We start from the raw sequence: 14,122 nt of genomic DNA, 5'->3' as shown, positions 1-14,122 counted from the left end.
ACACTCACAATTCCTTTGGCTGTAGCAGCAGTACAAGGAATGATTCGTAACATTTTTATAATTGTAACTGTTAACCCTGTGAATGCTGGATAATGTGTATTAGCTGCTCCAGGGCTCCTATCACAGAGCACGAGTCACCAGGTGGAGTTCAACTTTTTACTTGGTAGTAAGATGGTGCATTACAGGTAAACCTGTTTGAGTCGTGATTCACTCGGATCTTTAACCCGAGTCTTTAAATTGACTCATGAATCGCGAGTCTCTAGTATCATTAACCGGTTCAGTTGAGTCCTACTACAATTCATCTAAAATGATAACAGCGCCACACACAAACCTCTTGCAACATTAGCTTCTACTATTCCTAGCCATCTTAGCTGCAAAAAGCTTTATAACTTACAATTTCGTTGGCCATGCAACTCCACAAGCCAACTCAAGCGCCTGAGTGAGCAGAGAGACAGTCCCGACCCGCAGACTCAGAGCCGGAAGCTCGCAGACCATGGGATTCACTCGAGAACTCACGAGCCCTCGATGACTCGTGAGTTGTCGGTGATTCATGAGTTGTTGCACGAATCAGCCAGCTATAATGAGTGGATCTGATTCAGACGAGCGAGTGAAGTCTCTCCTTGAGCTCAGAGTAAAGCAAAAGCCATTCTTTCACTTCTGAAATAACATAAAATGTTCTGCACGTAGCCTAGCTAGGCTTACTGTAGGTTTGGTGTATAAATGTAGCAGTAATGTTAAAATGCAATTAGGTCGAGCAGACAGTCCGAAACATTACAAGCTCGGCTTGAAAACAAGGCAGTTTGAATGATTTTGGTTTTACTAAGAAATTGTGTAGCGATGATGTTAATAGCACGACTGATTCACCTGCTGCAAGCCCTGTTGGCACACCTCCTGCCAGGGTGACAACACAAGAAGAAGCTGAAGAAATAATGTCCTCTCTGGCTGAAGATGGAGGTGGTAACAGCTCGTCAGAGGCCGGTCACCATCCTAACCCCTCCTGCTCCTCTCTCTCGTTAAATTGGAACAGCCAGCAGTGGAGAGACTGGAAGAGCCGATATACATGGCTGTTTGTTAACCTTTGTGTCGTCTTTAACCCTTGAGAGAGATTATCTATTGATTAATGCTAGATAGCTGACAGTATAATGCCTTTGCATCTTGAGCAAGGTCACACTTGGCCATTGGCTGCATCCTTTGGTTTTATTCAGAATAGATGCAAGTAACAGCTGCATGTTTTTCACTTCACCTTTTCACATTTTAATAGCAAAGTTCTTGTTGTTAATTTTCAGGCTGGAGGCAATTCCAGGGGCAACTCCCAATGCATTTTTGTTTGCAGAGTAAAGTTGAAGCTCAAACGCAACATGTTAGAGGCCGTTTCCCTGCAGGGAGATCACAAACTAAAACCTAAGTGTTGCTCCTCCAAAAGGACTCAGGCAATACTGTAACTACAGTCTGCACACAATGTGGACACACAGCACTCTGTTCAAATGCTAACACACTGCTGGCAAAACGGTTAAGGATGGAAGCTTGGGAAGCGTCACTTAGGGCTAATTGAACGGAGGAATTATGGTATTCTTCGGAAGCCTGAGTAACTTTAACCGTTGTTCATGTGAAATCTCAAAGACAGCCTGATGTTTATAGACTATTTGTGGGTGGCTGTTTGCTGTTTGACCTATCAATTCATGTCGATAAAGTATAATAGGGTAAATCCTGTATAGCGCATACACTTGTAGCTGTTATGTATCTTTGTAAGTCGCAAGCTCACGAAAAGTGGGCTCCCCCAAAGGCCACGGTATAATTCGAAAACTGGCTACAAAGCTAATTAAGACTATCAGCTCCACACAACTCTCTCTGTATTTCTCAGTATAACTATGTTCAGAAGATTGTGTCGGCCGGGGACTTTCCCGCACACAAACTCAAGTGAAGGTAATTACTAGGGGTGCACGATTCAGAAAATGTAACGATTCGATTCAATATCGATTTTTAGGCTCAAGATTCGATTCAGAAATTGATTTTCGATTCAAAAACGATTCTCGATTAAAAAAAACAATTCACGGGCGCCCGGATAACTCAGTTGGTAAAGCGTGCGCCCATATATAGAGGTTTACTCCTCGACGCGGCGGCCCGGGTTCGACTCCAACTTGCGGCCCTTTTAGAGCTTAGATCTGGCCCAAAAAATTTGGGCCGGTCTCTGACACAACCGGCCCGGCCCGACACATTAACTGGAAATATGAGCCCGAGCCTGATACTTTTTGAGGGGCGTTATAACTGACGTTCTCAACTACAATCCAGAGTTGTTTGAACTCAACGCATTTCTCTGTGAGGGCTGGCTTCGCCCTCATGCTTGGAGAAGTAACAAAAGAGGACATTGAAGGCTGACTATCATCTTTTCTGCCACGGCGAGCCTGCTTCATGTGTCTGTTCATCATCCAAGTCCCCGTTTTATTTGCTGTCATAGGCGAGCAGCGTGCCGCACTTAATGCACTCGACAAAGCCGACACATATGTTGTCACTGCCCACGACTTGTTTAAAATGGTTCCATACCTCCGACTCTCCTCCAAACTTGCTCAAAGGTAATTCTCCTGTTTTTCTTTTTTTCTTTACATCCTCAAGCTCCATGTTGCACTTAAGCTACACCATACAGCCCAGCAGGCCTGGTGTGATGCTCCACCATACAGCCCAGCAGGCCTGGTGTGATGCTGCACCATACAGCCCAGCAGGCCCGGTGTGATGCTCCACCATACAGCCCAGCAGGCCTGGTGTGATGCTGCACCATACAGCCCAGCAGGCCTGGTGTGATGCTGCACCATACAGCCCAGCAGGCCTGGTGTGATGCTGCACCATACAGCCCAGCAGGCCTGGTGTGATGCTCCACCATACAGCCCAGCAGGCCCGGTGTGATGCTCCACCATACAGCCCAGCAGGCCTGGTGTGATGCTGCACCATACAGCCCAGCAGGCCCGGTGTGATGCTCCACCATACAGCCCAGCAGGCCTGGTGTGATGCTGCACCATACAGCCCAGCAGGCCTGGTGTGATGCTACACCATACAGCCCAGCAGGCCTGGTGTGATGCTGCACCATACAGCCCAGCAGGCCTGGTGTGATGTGTGCGAGAGGAGGAGACTCCGTGCATGACACGTGTTGCATTTTGTAACTGTAGTCCAACTTGTGTAACTTTTTGGACACATTTGTGACTTTGGCCGAAATATAGCCTATATAGATAATATTTCTGATTATGGCATATAGCTTTCTCCTCACCCAATTAGACTAATAAAGTAATGATTAAAAAAAACACAAATGCTTGATTGGGCTCGGGCCGAGAATCTAAACTCTAGGCCAGGGGTCACCAACCTTTTAGAAACTGAGAGCTACTTCATGGGTACTGAGTCACACGAAGGGCTACCAGTTTGATACGCTCTTCTGAAATAACAAATTTGCTGAGTTTGCCTTTAGTTATATATGATTATTAATGATTAATGATACTCATCTATGTGAAGACACTGATCACGTTAATGATTTCTCATTATCAATAATTATCAATAATGACTTAACAAGGTGGGAAACAGATAATGTCAGTATTCAATTTTCATTTTTAGAACAGGCCTGAGGGCTACTCATGTGGTCCTTGGGGGCTACCTGGTGCCCGCGGGCACCGTGTTGGTGACCCCTGCTCTAGACCCTTTGCTGCATGTCATTCCCCCCCTCTCTCTCCCCTTTCATGTCTTCTGCTGTCCTATCCAAAAAAAGGCTGAAAATGCCCAAAAACATAATCTTAAAAAAAAATAAAAAATACAATTCACAGTATGTAAATGTAGTTACTTTTCCCATGTGATTGCAGTAGACATACAATAAAAAAAAATCGCAAATCACGATACAAATGTGAATCGATTTTTTTGCACACCCCTAATAATGACCATTTCTGAAGAGTCCATCATGTTGTTTTTAATCCTCCGTGTCCTCCTTGGCTACTGCGTGGAGGAGGGGGGGTCACTTAGAATTCCTCATGGGGGTGACAGAAACTACGCATTATAGCTTTAAAAGTAAAAGGGCTCAATGCAGAAAACTCCTCACATTTTAGAAAATGGAAACGATCCAAACAGTTCTGTCAATCAACCAAATGTTTAATCTGCTAATCATTTCAGCTGGACTTGTAGGCCTGTTGTTGGGTAGTTTCTTTTCTAATACAACATTGTATTTTATAACCTAGCCTTCATGTGTATATGTGTGCAAAAGTCAAAATTTCTAAAGTAACTAGTAACTAGGGGCAGGACCAAATAAGCTATTTGCTTCTGCCTGCTCCTTCTCGAACTAATACTTTTTTTATTTATATTTGTGTTTTATTTTGTGATTTTAATTTGTTTTCTTTTCTTTTCTTTTGCAACATTGTTGATTGTTGGAGATACATAATACAATGAAATGAAATGAACTGTAAGTAAGTAAGTTGTGAGTAAAAAAGTACAATATTTCTCTCTGAAATGTAGCCGAGTAGAAGTAGAAAGTGGTATGAAAAGAAAAGACTCAAGTAAAGGTAACTCAAATATGTACTTAAGTACAGTACTTGAGTAAATGTACTTAGTTACATTCCACCACTGGCTATTTGTACAGTGTTGTATTGGTAGGCTACTTCTATTCATCAAAACGATCTGAGTAGCCTCAGGGCCAAGCCCTATTCTTCATGCACCAGTGAAAAACTGACCTGAAAGCAGTCAGAAAGTGGGCGCTACCTTGACACACGAGCCAATCAGCGACGCGTCCGTCAACAGCAGCCCTGACTCGTGAGACTCCGTTGGCTGTTGGTGTAGTTCAGGGTGATATCGCCCCACGGTCTCGGTGTAAATGAGCAGCTGGCAGCTGTTTGGCGTCTGCAGCGAGAAGTACCGACATGAAGCTGCTGGACGAGCGGATCTGGTCGCTGTTTAAGCGCCACTGGCGGCAGACTCTCACCTACTGGAGTGTGTTCTTTAGTTTCGGCTTGTGCATCGCCTTCCTGGGACCCACCGTGCTGGACCTGAGGTGTCAGACCCAGACCACGCTGCAGCAGATCACCTGGGTCTTCTTCTCCCAGCAGTTCTTCCTGTTGGTGGGCAGCAGCCTGGGAGGACTCTTCAAGAAAACGTGAGTGTGTTTAGTGAGCACTGAGTGGGAAAGTGCCTGAAATGGGGCAGTACTCACCAGTACGTCTGCCAAAAGTGATTGCCCTGACTGTATTCTAAATTTGACTGGCAAATCTGCAACATTTGACGACAGTCGGTTGTTTCAGGTCTGTGCTGTAGCTCACACATTGAGCAGCCAGTGAACTGTGACCAGAAGTGGGAATGTGACTGTGTGAAGTGGACAGGTGGTTTTTGGGACTGAAAATATCCCTACATTGTCACATATAAGTTTCCTGTTAAATACTGATCCATTTCACATCCATTTTAATTTTAGTGTGCCATCTACAGGCTCTGTTAGATGGGAAATTGGACTCTTTAACGTCTTATACTCTTATACTCTTTACTGGCCCTAAATAAAAAGACTTAAGTGTCTACAGCCATGCTAGCGGCTCTGTGAGGCTGTGCTTTGTTTATAATCTTAGTTTAGCATGGTAGCATGCTTTGCTAATAAGCAATCAACTCAAAGTGCAACTGAAGCTTATGCAAATGCTGTTAGTTTTTTTTATCTGATGTTGGTGCTGGATAAAAAGTCAGGGGATCCCAAAAGTTATTACAATTCATCCATAGGTGGGCTCAAATGTGTGTAGTAAATGTCATGGCAGTCATTCAAATAGCTATTGAGACATATTACTCAAAATAATACATGTCAACCGAATAGCGCTCAACAGTGTGGTTCCGGAAGTGAAAATCCAATTAATTTTTGAAGAAATGTCATTATTAGCTATAATGTCTGAATCATCCAAGGTAGACTGACCATACCTACAAGGCTGTAAAACCGTTCTTATACCGTATTTATACCTTTTTTATTCAATTTTTTTTTGCGCCGAATCAAATGGTTTATGGCCATGATAAGTCTCGTAGCTGATTGGCTTGGTTCCAGGCTTAAAGGTCCAATGGCATGAAAAATGTTCTTAGTTGTGGTATCCATGTGCTTCTGTCTGAAGCATAGACTGTTCATATTAATATACAGTCTATGGTCTGAAGTCATCCATTGTCGCCCGGCTTTGACGAGGGGGCGGAGAATTGGCATCAGCTGTGTGCTTGGCCATCAGCTGTGAGCTTGGTCATCAGCTGTGAGCTTGGCCATCAGCTGTGAGCTTGGTCATCAGCTGTGAGCTTGGTCATCAGCTGTGTGCTCGGCCATCAGCTGTGTGCTTGGTCATCAGCTGTGTGCTCGGCCATCAAGTGGTATTTCAGACTGGACGTGCTGCGATGATAGCTCAGTTCACAACGACAAAACACACAGATCACTTTGGTCTTGTCAATGGAACCATTTGGCAACTTTTTAAAAGTAAACTTTCCATTCAGAATCTTATTTGCAGCCATTTCGGCGTCTCGCACTCGCCATCCACTCAAAACGTAACGTTAGCCTACTACTCTTTGGCCGGCTCGCGGGCCCAAACAAGTGTGTGCGGCGTGCCTGTTGTTCTGTTTCCGGTCTAGCTAGATCCGGTGTGGTGTTGTAGTTTTTCTAACGTTACTAGTTGTTGCAACAGCATGTGAAAAAAACTACAAAGTTTGCTAGGCCAAAAATAACGTTAATCTCCGATTAAAAAAATGTACACCGTTAAAATGGGTTTGCGTTAACGCGTTTAACTGACAGCACTAATGTTTATGCTTCTCATCCAACCACAATCAAATTCACTCTATCCGGATGGCGCGATTTATCTGGATAGGTTTTGGTTTTTTTTGGTGTTTTTTTTGATCGATGACAAGAATGAAAACGAGGAGTAACGAGGCTTTTTTTAGAGTAGAAAGTACAGATAATTGCGTGGAAATGTAATGAGTAGAAGTAAAAAGTCTGCTGTAAAATAATTACTCCACTAAAGTATAGATACCCAAAATTTCTACTTAAGTAAGGTAATAAAGTATTTGTACTTCGTAACTTGACAGCTCTGATTGAACTAGATGGAATAGAAAGTCAGCAGAACTTATCATCTGGGGACCATGCATGACTGTAACAGTAGATGTTGAGATATTTCACAGGATTATTAAAAACATTGACCTTCTGTTTGTGCTAGAGGAAAAGTCAAGGTGTCACCCAAGTCAGCAGGGTTCATCCTCTGGGGATTATGAATGTATGTACACACTTTCATGGTAATCCATGCAATAGTTGTTGAGATATTCTAGTCTGGACCAAAGTGGTAGACCGAACAGATTATTACTGCCACTACTGATTACATGCACTTATGCACAGTTATCTAGGACAAGGTTGAAAGGAGAGTGGAAAGTTGGCAGAAAATAAGGAGACTACAAGGTAAATATAATGTAGAGGTGTGATAAAGAAAAGATAATGGAGCAGCAGACCATCAAGGTGACTTTACTGCAGCAAAACAAGCTGGAAATTCCTTCTTTAATGGAGTTTTTCCATTACACGGTACCTGCTCGACTCTACTCGCCTTTTTTGGTTTTCCGTTCTGATAAAAAGTCCCTGGTACCTGCTAACAGGTACTTTATTTAGTACCACCTCCGTCTAGGCTCCAAGCGAGCTGAGGCGATACCAAAAGGTGATGTGCAAACCTGCAGACTCCTGATTGGTTGGAGAGAATCGTCACTAATCACTGTGTCATCATTGCTATCCTGTCCGTTGCCTCCAGCTTCTTTAGAAACAATTTTTTTCTTCCGGCAAACAGCCACATGCCGAGAATCAGTGGGTAAGCGCCATTAGCCAGACTAATCTCAGTTACAGTGTTGATACATTTAGTCACTGAAAACAAGATTTATAAGAATAGGATTGCAAGAAAGGCTTAAAGGGTAATTTTGGTAGCCTATTTCCAACGTGGACCCCATTCCCTTGTGCATTGATGTCTAAGTGACTAATATGAACAAAACACTTTGAAATTGGTTCAGTATTGAGCGAAAACGCTGTAACCTGCAGCCGCGAACTGGGCTGCGATGTAATCCTATTGGGCAAATGCTCATCGTCAATTTTCATCCACTTAAAGTGCTGGTTTTGCCGCTGACAGGCTCAGATTATTAGGTCTTATTTCTAAGCGTCTGACAACATTATGGAAAGGATTTCACAGAGATAGACATTTTTGTTTAACATGAAAAAGCCCCTCATCACCAACCCCACCAGACTCCATTTAAATAAACAATACTTTTAGCGTGTACAGACCCAGCATATTTTAAAAAAAAAAATGTTTTAAAGATTAGTTTTTGGGGCTTTTCTGCCTTTAATTTTGACAGGACAGCTAGGTGAGACAGGGGAGAGAGAGAGGGGGAAGACATGCAGGAAATCATCACAGCTTTCGTCACGGACTCCAACCCTGGACCTCTGCGTCAAGGCGTAAGCCTCTCAGTATATGTGCGCCTGCTCTACCCACTGAACCAACCCGGCCACAGAGCCAGCATATTTTCTAATGTAAACGGGGGAAATCAGGTTGTTTTTTTTCAACCAAACCATAGTGGAAAGACGAACCAAGCTAACTTTTTTAAAAAGTTTGATTCTATTTCTGTCGACTTTGAATGAAGTGTGTTTTACGATGATAAAAGTAGTGATTATTTACATGGAGTCTGGTGTAGTTTGGTGATGGTGATTTCGAGGCTGTTTCATGTTAAACTAAAAGGATCTTACTCTTTAACTAAAAGGTCTATCTCTGTAAGGATCCTTTCCATAATGTTGTCAGACACTTAGAATAATAATCTGAGTCTGTCAGCAGCAACAACTGAACTTTTAGAGGACGGAAATTTAAGGTGCGCAGTTGCAGCTTGTCTTGCTTAATACTAGGGCTGAACGATTAATTGCATTTGCGATAATATCGCGATATGTTAAAACGCGATTTCCTAATCGCAAAGGCTGCGATTTGGTCACATGACTCGCGAGAGCAAATCAGTCTGCACTCCGCAGAGAAAGCATCAACTAGCACGCTAACGCTACGCCGTACCTTGAGCTGATTTCTGTCATTCAAACAACTCTGAGCTGTAGTTTAAAACTTTTACAGCCATTTTAATAAAATGAAGGGTTTTATTCTGGTTCGAGTCCATACATGCAGTTAATGGATACAGACACGCAGAACTGAAGGCTCGGTTGGCAAATATTAGCTCTGATTAGCGGTTAGCTCCGGTTAGCGGTTAGCTCCGTTATAAAGATATGGAGTGGAGGAGCTGCCACTGAGAGGGGTAACAACCAGACTGATAAATGACGTTCGGGGAGCTTTCACAGCAGCGTGGCCGCGGTGTTTCAACAGTTTTATTAGTACAGTTAATCCCACGGCAAGAACACCAGCAACATGCTAACGTAACGATAGCCTCTCTGAACAAGAACACCAGCAACTAGCTAACGTAACGATAGCCTCTCTGAACAAGTACACACGGCAGCACGCAACTTCACGAGGGGGAGGGGCTGGAGGCAGCTCCTCTCTGTGCACTGTAAAAAAAAATACACTGTTGTGTGTGTGTGTGTGTATATATACTATATTTTTACTTTTTTAACTGTCTAGTGTGTAATTGTGTGTTGTTCATACTATAAAATGATTTATTGTTTGTCTTTGTTGAATAATACAGAAGACAAAGAGCTTAAAAAAATAATCGAATCGCAATCGCAATATTTGGGAAAAAAATCGCAATTAGATTATTTTCAAAAATCGTTCAGCCCTACTTAATACTGGACCAATTTTTAAGATTGTTGTTCCCAAAAGTCACTTAGACACAAGCCCATAGGAAAATAGGGTCCAGGTTAAAAAAGCCTTAAGTTACCCTTTAAGAAAATATAGAATTATTCATTCATTATTTCTGTGTCTTCTCCAGACTCCAGTCCTCCCTGTCAGCCCTGTTCTAAACTAAAAGGATCTTACTCTTTAAATAAAAGGTCTATCCTTTCCATAATGTTGTCAGACACTTATATATAATAATAATTTGAGCCTGTCAGCTGCAAAGAAGGCACTTTTGGTGGACGGAAATTTAAGGTGCGCAATTGAAGTTACCCTTTAAGAAAATATAGAAAATTTCATTCACATTATTCATTATTTTTGTGTCTTCTCCAGACTCCAGTCCTCCCTGTCAGCCCTGTTCTCCTGCACACTCATCATCTCGCTCGTGTTTGCCATCATACCGCTATGTAATCACGTGCTACTGCTGTCTGTCGCCATGGCGATTGCTGGCTTAGCCATGGGGGTGATTGACACCATTGCCAACCTCCAGCTGGTGAAGCTGTTTCAGAAAGACTCCGCCCTCTTCCTGCAGGTCAGAATAGGAGGTGTGTGTGTGTGTGTGTGTGTGTGTGTGTGTGTGTGTGTGTGTGTGTGTGTGTGTGTGTGTGTGTGTCTTCAAGAGGAAGCTTCTAAGGATGTCACACAAAAGATGAACCATGCAGTAACATAATTTAGTTCCTTCTGGTTAATTGACTTTATTGATGAAGTAAAGAAACTGTAGAAAGTTAAACTTGCACTAATCAATATTTTGACATGACCAATCAGTCACACGACATACTCAGTCACTCAGACTGCAAAGGATTAGCAACCAAGTATTAAATATGATGACTTTACTTAAAGGTGCTGTAGGTAGGGCTGTGAAGATCCAGGACTTTTTTGAAATTTGAACATCGACAACTTCTCAGTCCCTCCCCCCTTTCTGCTAAAGCCCAAAACGGTCTCCTAAGCCCCTCCCCCCACAAGGGAGAATTAATTGTGCATGAGCAGTGATTGACACGCAGTTAGACACCCCCCCTGGCCCTGATTGGTGCATCTGAACAGTTAGACACCCCCCCTGGCCCTGATTGGTGCATCTGAACAGGGAGTGGTGGATTTTTGTAAATCTCTCTCCAGGCTGTAGGTGGAGCCAGAGGAGCTGGATTTATTTTAATGACCTGCTTCATGTAGTTCTACTGGAACAGAGGGTCAGTTTCAGCAGATATGACAGAAAGTTAGTTTTATAAGTCTTACCTACTGCACCTTTAATATTACAGAAGGTTAATTTGCCCAATTACTTTTGGTACCCTGGACTGTGGGGTATATGCATAAAAATGGTTGTACTTCTATACCCTTAAATCAAAACTGAAAGTCTGCACTCAAAGCATGTACTAATTGTTTATGTTTCAAATCCATTGTGGTGGAGTCAAAATAACAAAAATGTTGTCACTGTCCAAATAATTATGAAGGTGACAGTATAATCATAGGGAGATTTATGTTCATGTCTCGCCATAGGCCTTGCATTTCTTCATAGGCCTCGGAGCACTGGTGAGTCCCCTGGTGGCTTATCCTTTTCTGGCAAACGACTGCTGTGTCCTGGGTGCCAACTGGACCGCCAACTCATCCTCTCCCTCAGACCTACAGCACCTCCGCGAAAGCCTGGCCGGGCACGGAGCAGCGATACGCAACATCTCCCAGTATCCTCTGCACACAGAGGGTGAAGTCATCACCAGGGTGTCGTATGCTTTCTGGATCATGGCTCTTATCAATGTGAGTTCATGTCAATACTAGTCTCTCATTAACAGACCTATCTCCACAGCGCTGTGGAGTAGAGGTCTGGCTACAACACATATACATGCTGGGATAGGAGAAAATTGCATTTCTTTAAACCAATCACAATCGTCTCGGGAAGGAACTTGTTTTAGTGAAACTTCTGCTGTGGCTGGAAACTCTCCGTTTACACTCGGGGTGTGTGGTAATGATTAATAGATTATAATACAGTCAAACAAGTGTACTTTTTTTGTAACATTAAAAGGCAAAGTGTATAATTTAATTTATATTTAAACATCACTAGAGCTGCTAAGATTAAAGGTCCCATGGCATGAAAATTTCACTTAATGAGGTTTTTTTTAACATTAAAATGAGTTCCCCCAGCCTGCCTATGGTCCCCCAGTGGCTAGAAATGGTGATAGGTGTAAACCGAGCCCTGGGTATCCTGCTCTGCCTTTGAGAAAATGAAAGCTCAGATGGACCAATCAGGAATCTTCCCTTTATGATGTCATAAGGGGAAAGGTTACCTCCCCTTTCTCTGCTTTGCCCACCCAGAGAATTTGGCCCACCCATGAGAGAGAGAGAGACACATCATGGCTTGAAAACAAGGGGACCACTAAGGTCTATATAAAGAGACTTCAGATACAGTATTAGGGGACCACTAAGGTCTATATAAAGAGACTTCAGATACAGTATTAGGGGACCACTAAGGCCTATATAAAGAGACTTCAGATACAGTATTAGGGGACCACTAAGGTCTATATAAAAGAGACTTCAGATACAGTATTAGGGGATCACTAAGCATCCAAAAAGCAGCATGTCATAGGACCTTTTAATCTATTAGTTGTCAACTATTAAATCAATCACCAACTATTTTGAAAATCGATAATTCGGTTTGCGTCATTTTCTCTGATTCCAGCTTCTTAATTTTGAATATTTTCTGGTGTCTTCTCTCCTCTGGGACAGTAAACTGAATATCTTTGAGTTGTGGACAGAACAAGACATTTGAGGACGTGAGGCTTTTTGCGAAACACTGATCGACATTTTTCACCATTTTCTGACATTTTAGAGACCTAATCGATTAATCAGGAAACTAATTGACAGATTATTCGACAATGAGAATATTAGGTGCAGCCCCAAACATCACTGTATAATTAGTTGGTGATACAGATGGCTTCTTGGACCTGGAGGCCAACATGAAAAATCAAAGTTCAGCAGCACTGATGTACCTTCTCTCTGGTGAGGCTGTTGTTGGAGCACAATCATACGATTTTAAGCATCCCATGACTACATTTTCCATGCAGTGTTGCACAATAATAACATGAATATGACCATAATTGAAGTAAATGATATAATAAAACAACTCAATGACTCCCAGTGACTTCTTCAGAGCCACTCAGAATTATGTCTTTGTTTGCTCTTCTTGTTTGCGTTTCTTGAGATGGCCCTAAGCCTTGACATTGCCTCTCAGATGAAGTGATAAGCTCCCACTTTGCAAAAATAAGTTTTTCTGTTTGAACATGATCTGTTTCAAGCGGAGGACCAGAGAAGACGGCGTGGATTTTACTTTTATGACGCGAGGTTCACAATTTGAATCAGGTGACAGGAAATGTTGACTGTTAACTTGGTAAACAAAAGCCTCTGTGTGTGTGTGTGTGTGTGTGTGTGTGTGTGTGTGTGTGTGTGTGTGTGTGTGTGTGTGTGTGTGTCTCTGTCTGTGTGTGTCTCTGTCTGTGTGTGTGTCTGTGTGTGTGTGTGTGTGTGTGTGTGTCTCTGTCTGTGTCTCTGTGTGTGTGTGTGTGTGTGTGTGTGTGTGTGTGTGTGTGTGTGTGTGTCTCTGTGTGTGTGTGTCTCTGTCTGTGTGTGTGTGTGTGTCTCTGTCTGTGTGTGTGTGTGTGTCTCTGTCTGTGTGTGTGTGTGTCTCTGTCTGTGTGTGTGTGTGTGTGTGTGTGTGTGTGTGTGTGTGTGTGTGTGTTGGCAGCTCCCAGTGCCAGCAGCAGTGCTCTCTTTAATCTACCATGAGAGACTGCTGCCTTGCTCCAGCACCAGTCCACGTCTGCTGGACAGAGACTCTCTGTCCAGCACGAGCCCCACTGGGGACAGTGGTCAAGGTAATGCATGTATGTATGTGTGTGATTGTGATTTGTAGTATTCAAATTAAATGACAGACCTCAGTATCCCTCTCTCTCTCTTCAGGTCATGGGAGTTTGTTTGGTTGCTGTAACCCTGCCAAGCTCCGGGATCGCCCTGCTACTTTCTTCCTTCTCCACACTCTGGGTGGAGCCATCCTCTTCCTCACTGATGGGATTATAGTGAGACTTTCTGCTACACACATATGCACACAAACATGTAGCACTGCACACTATACCAGGGCATGGACGGAAAGACGTAAGGCAAAGATAGTGCGTGAGGTAAAATGGACAGGTGCATGCTGGTGTTCTAAAAACAAGAGGAAAGTAGTTTTTGTAGTTTGGCTGCTGATATGGCACATTTACCAAAAGAGTCAGAAGTTGGAGCTGCAGCAATGGCTCTGACACTACAGTACACTGTAAAAATAAGTGAAGTCAATGCAG

General features: G+C 43.0%; 1 protein-coding gene across 4 annotated transcripts in view; it reads left to right on the top strand.

The window, feature by feature from the left end:
• Positions 1–4,712: 4,712 nt before the first annotated feature.
• The window catches only part of mfsd4aa (major facilitator superfamily domain containing 4Aa), a 33,190-nt gene continuing 23,780 nt past the window's right edge, over positions 4,713–14,122 (top strand). For 2 of the 4 annotated variants that reach the window (XM_036002379.1, XM_031304933.2), the window contains exons 1-5: positions 4,715–5,113; positions 10,137–10,335; positions 11,295–11,549; positions 13,531–13,660; positions 13,746–13,861. In XM_036002379.1, the coding sequence (XP_035858272.1) occupies positions 4,881–5,113; positions 10,137–10,335; positions 11,295–11,549; positions 13,531–13,660; positions 13,746–13,861 (933 nt within the window). In that variant the 5' untranslated portion in view covers positions 4,715–4,880. Of the gene's footprint in view, positions 5,114–10,136; positions 10,336–11,294; positions 11,550–13,530; positions 13,661–13,745; positions 13,862–14,122 lie in introns of all 4 variants that reach the window. The other 2 variants (XM_036002380.1, XM_031304932.2) reach the window with 2 other exon arrangements.

Source organism: Sander lucioperca, chromosome 6 (assembly GCF_008315115.2).
Source record: "Sander lucioperca isolate FBNREF2018 chromosome 6, SLUC_FBN_1.2, whole genome shotgun sequence".
Lineage (NCBI taxonomy): Eukaryota > Metazoa > Chordata > Actinopteri > Perciformes > Percidae > Sander > Sander lucioperca.
Note: the sequence above shows the minus strand (reverse complement) of the source record. Positions and strands in the feature narration are given on the sequence as shown.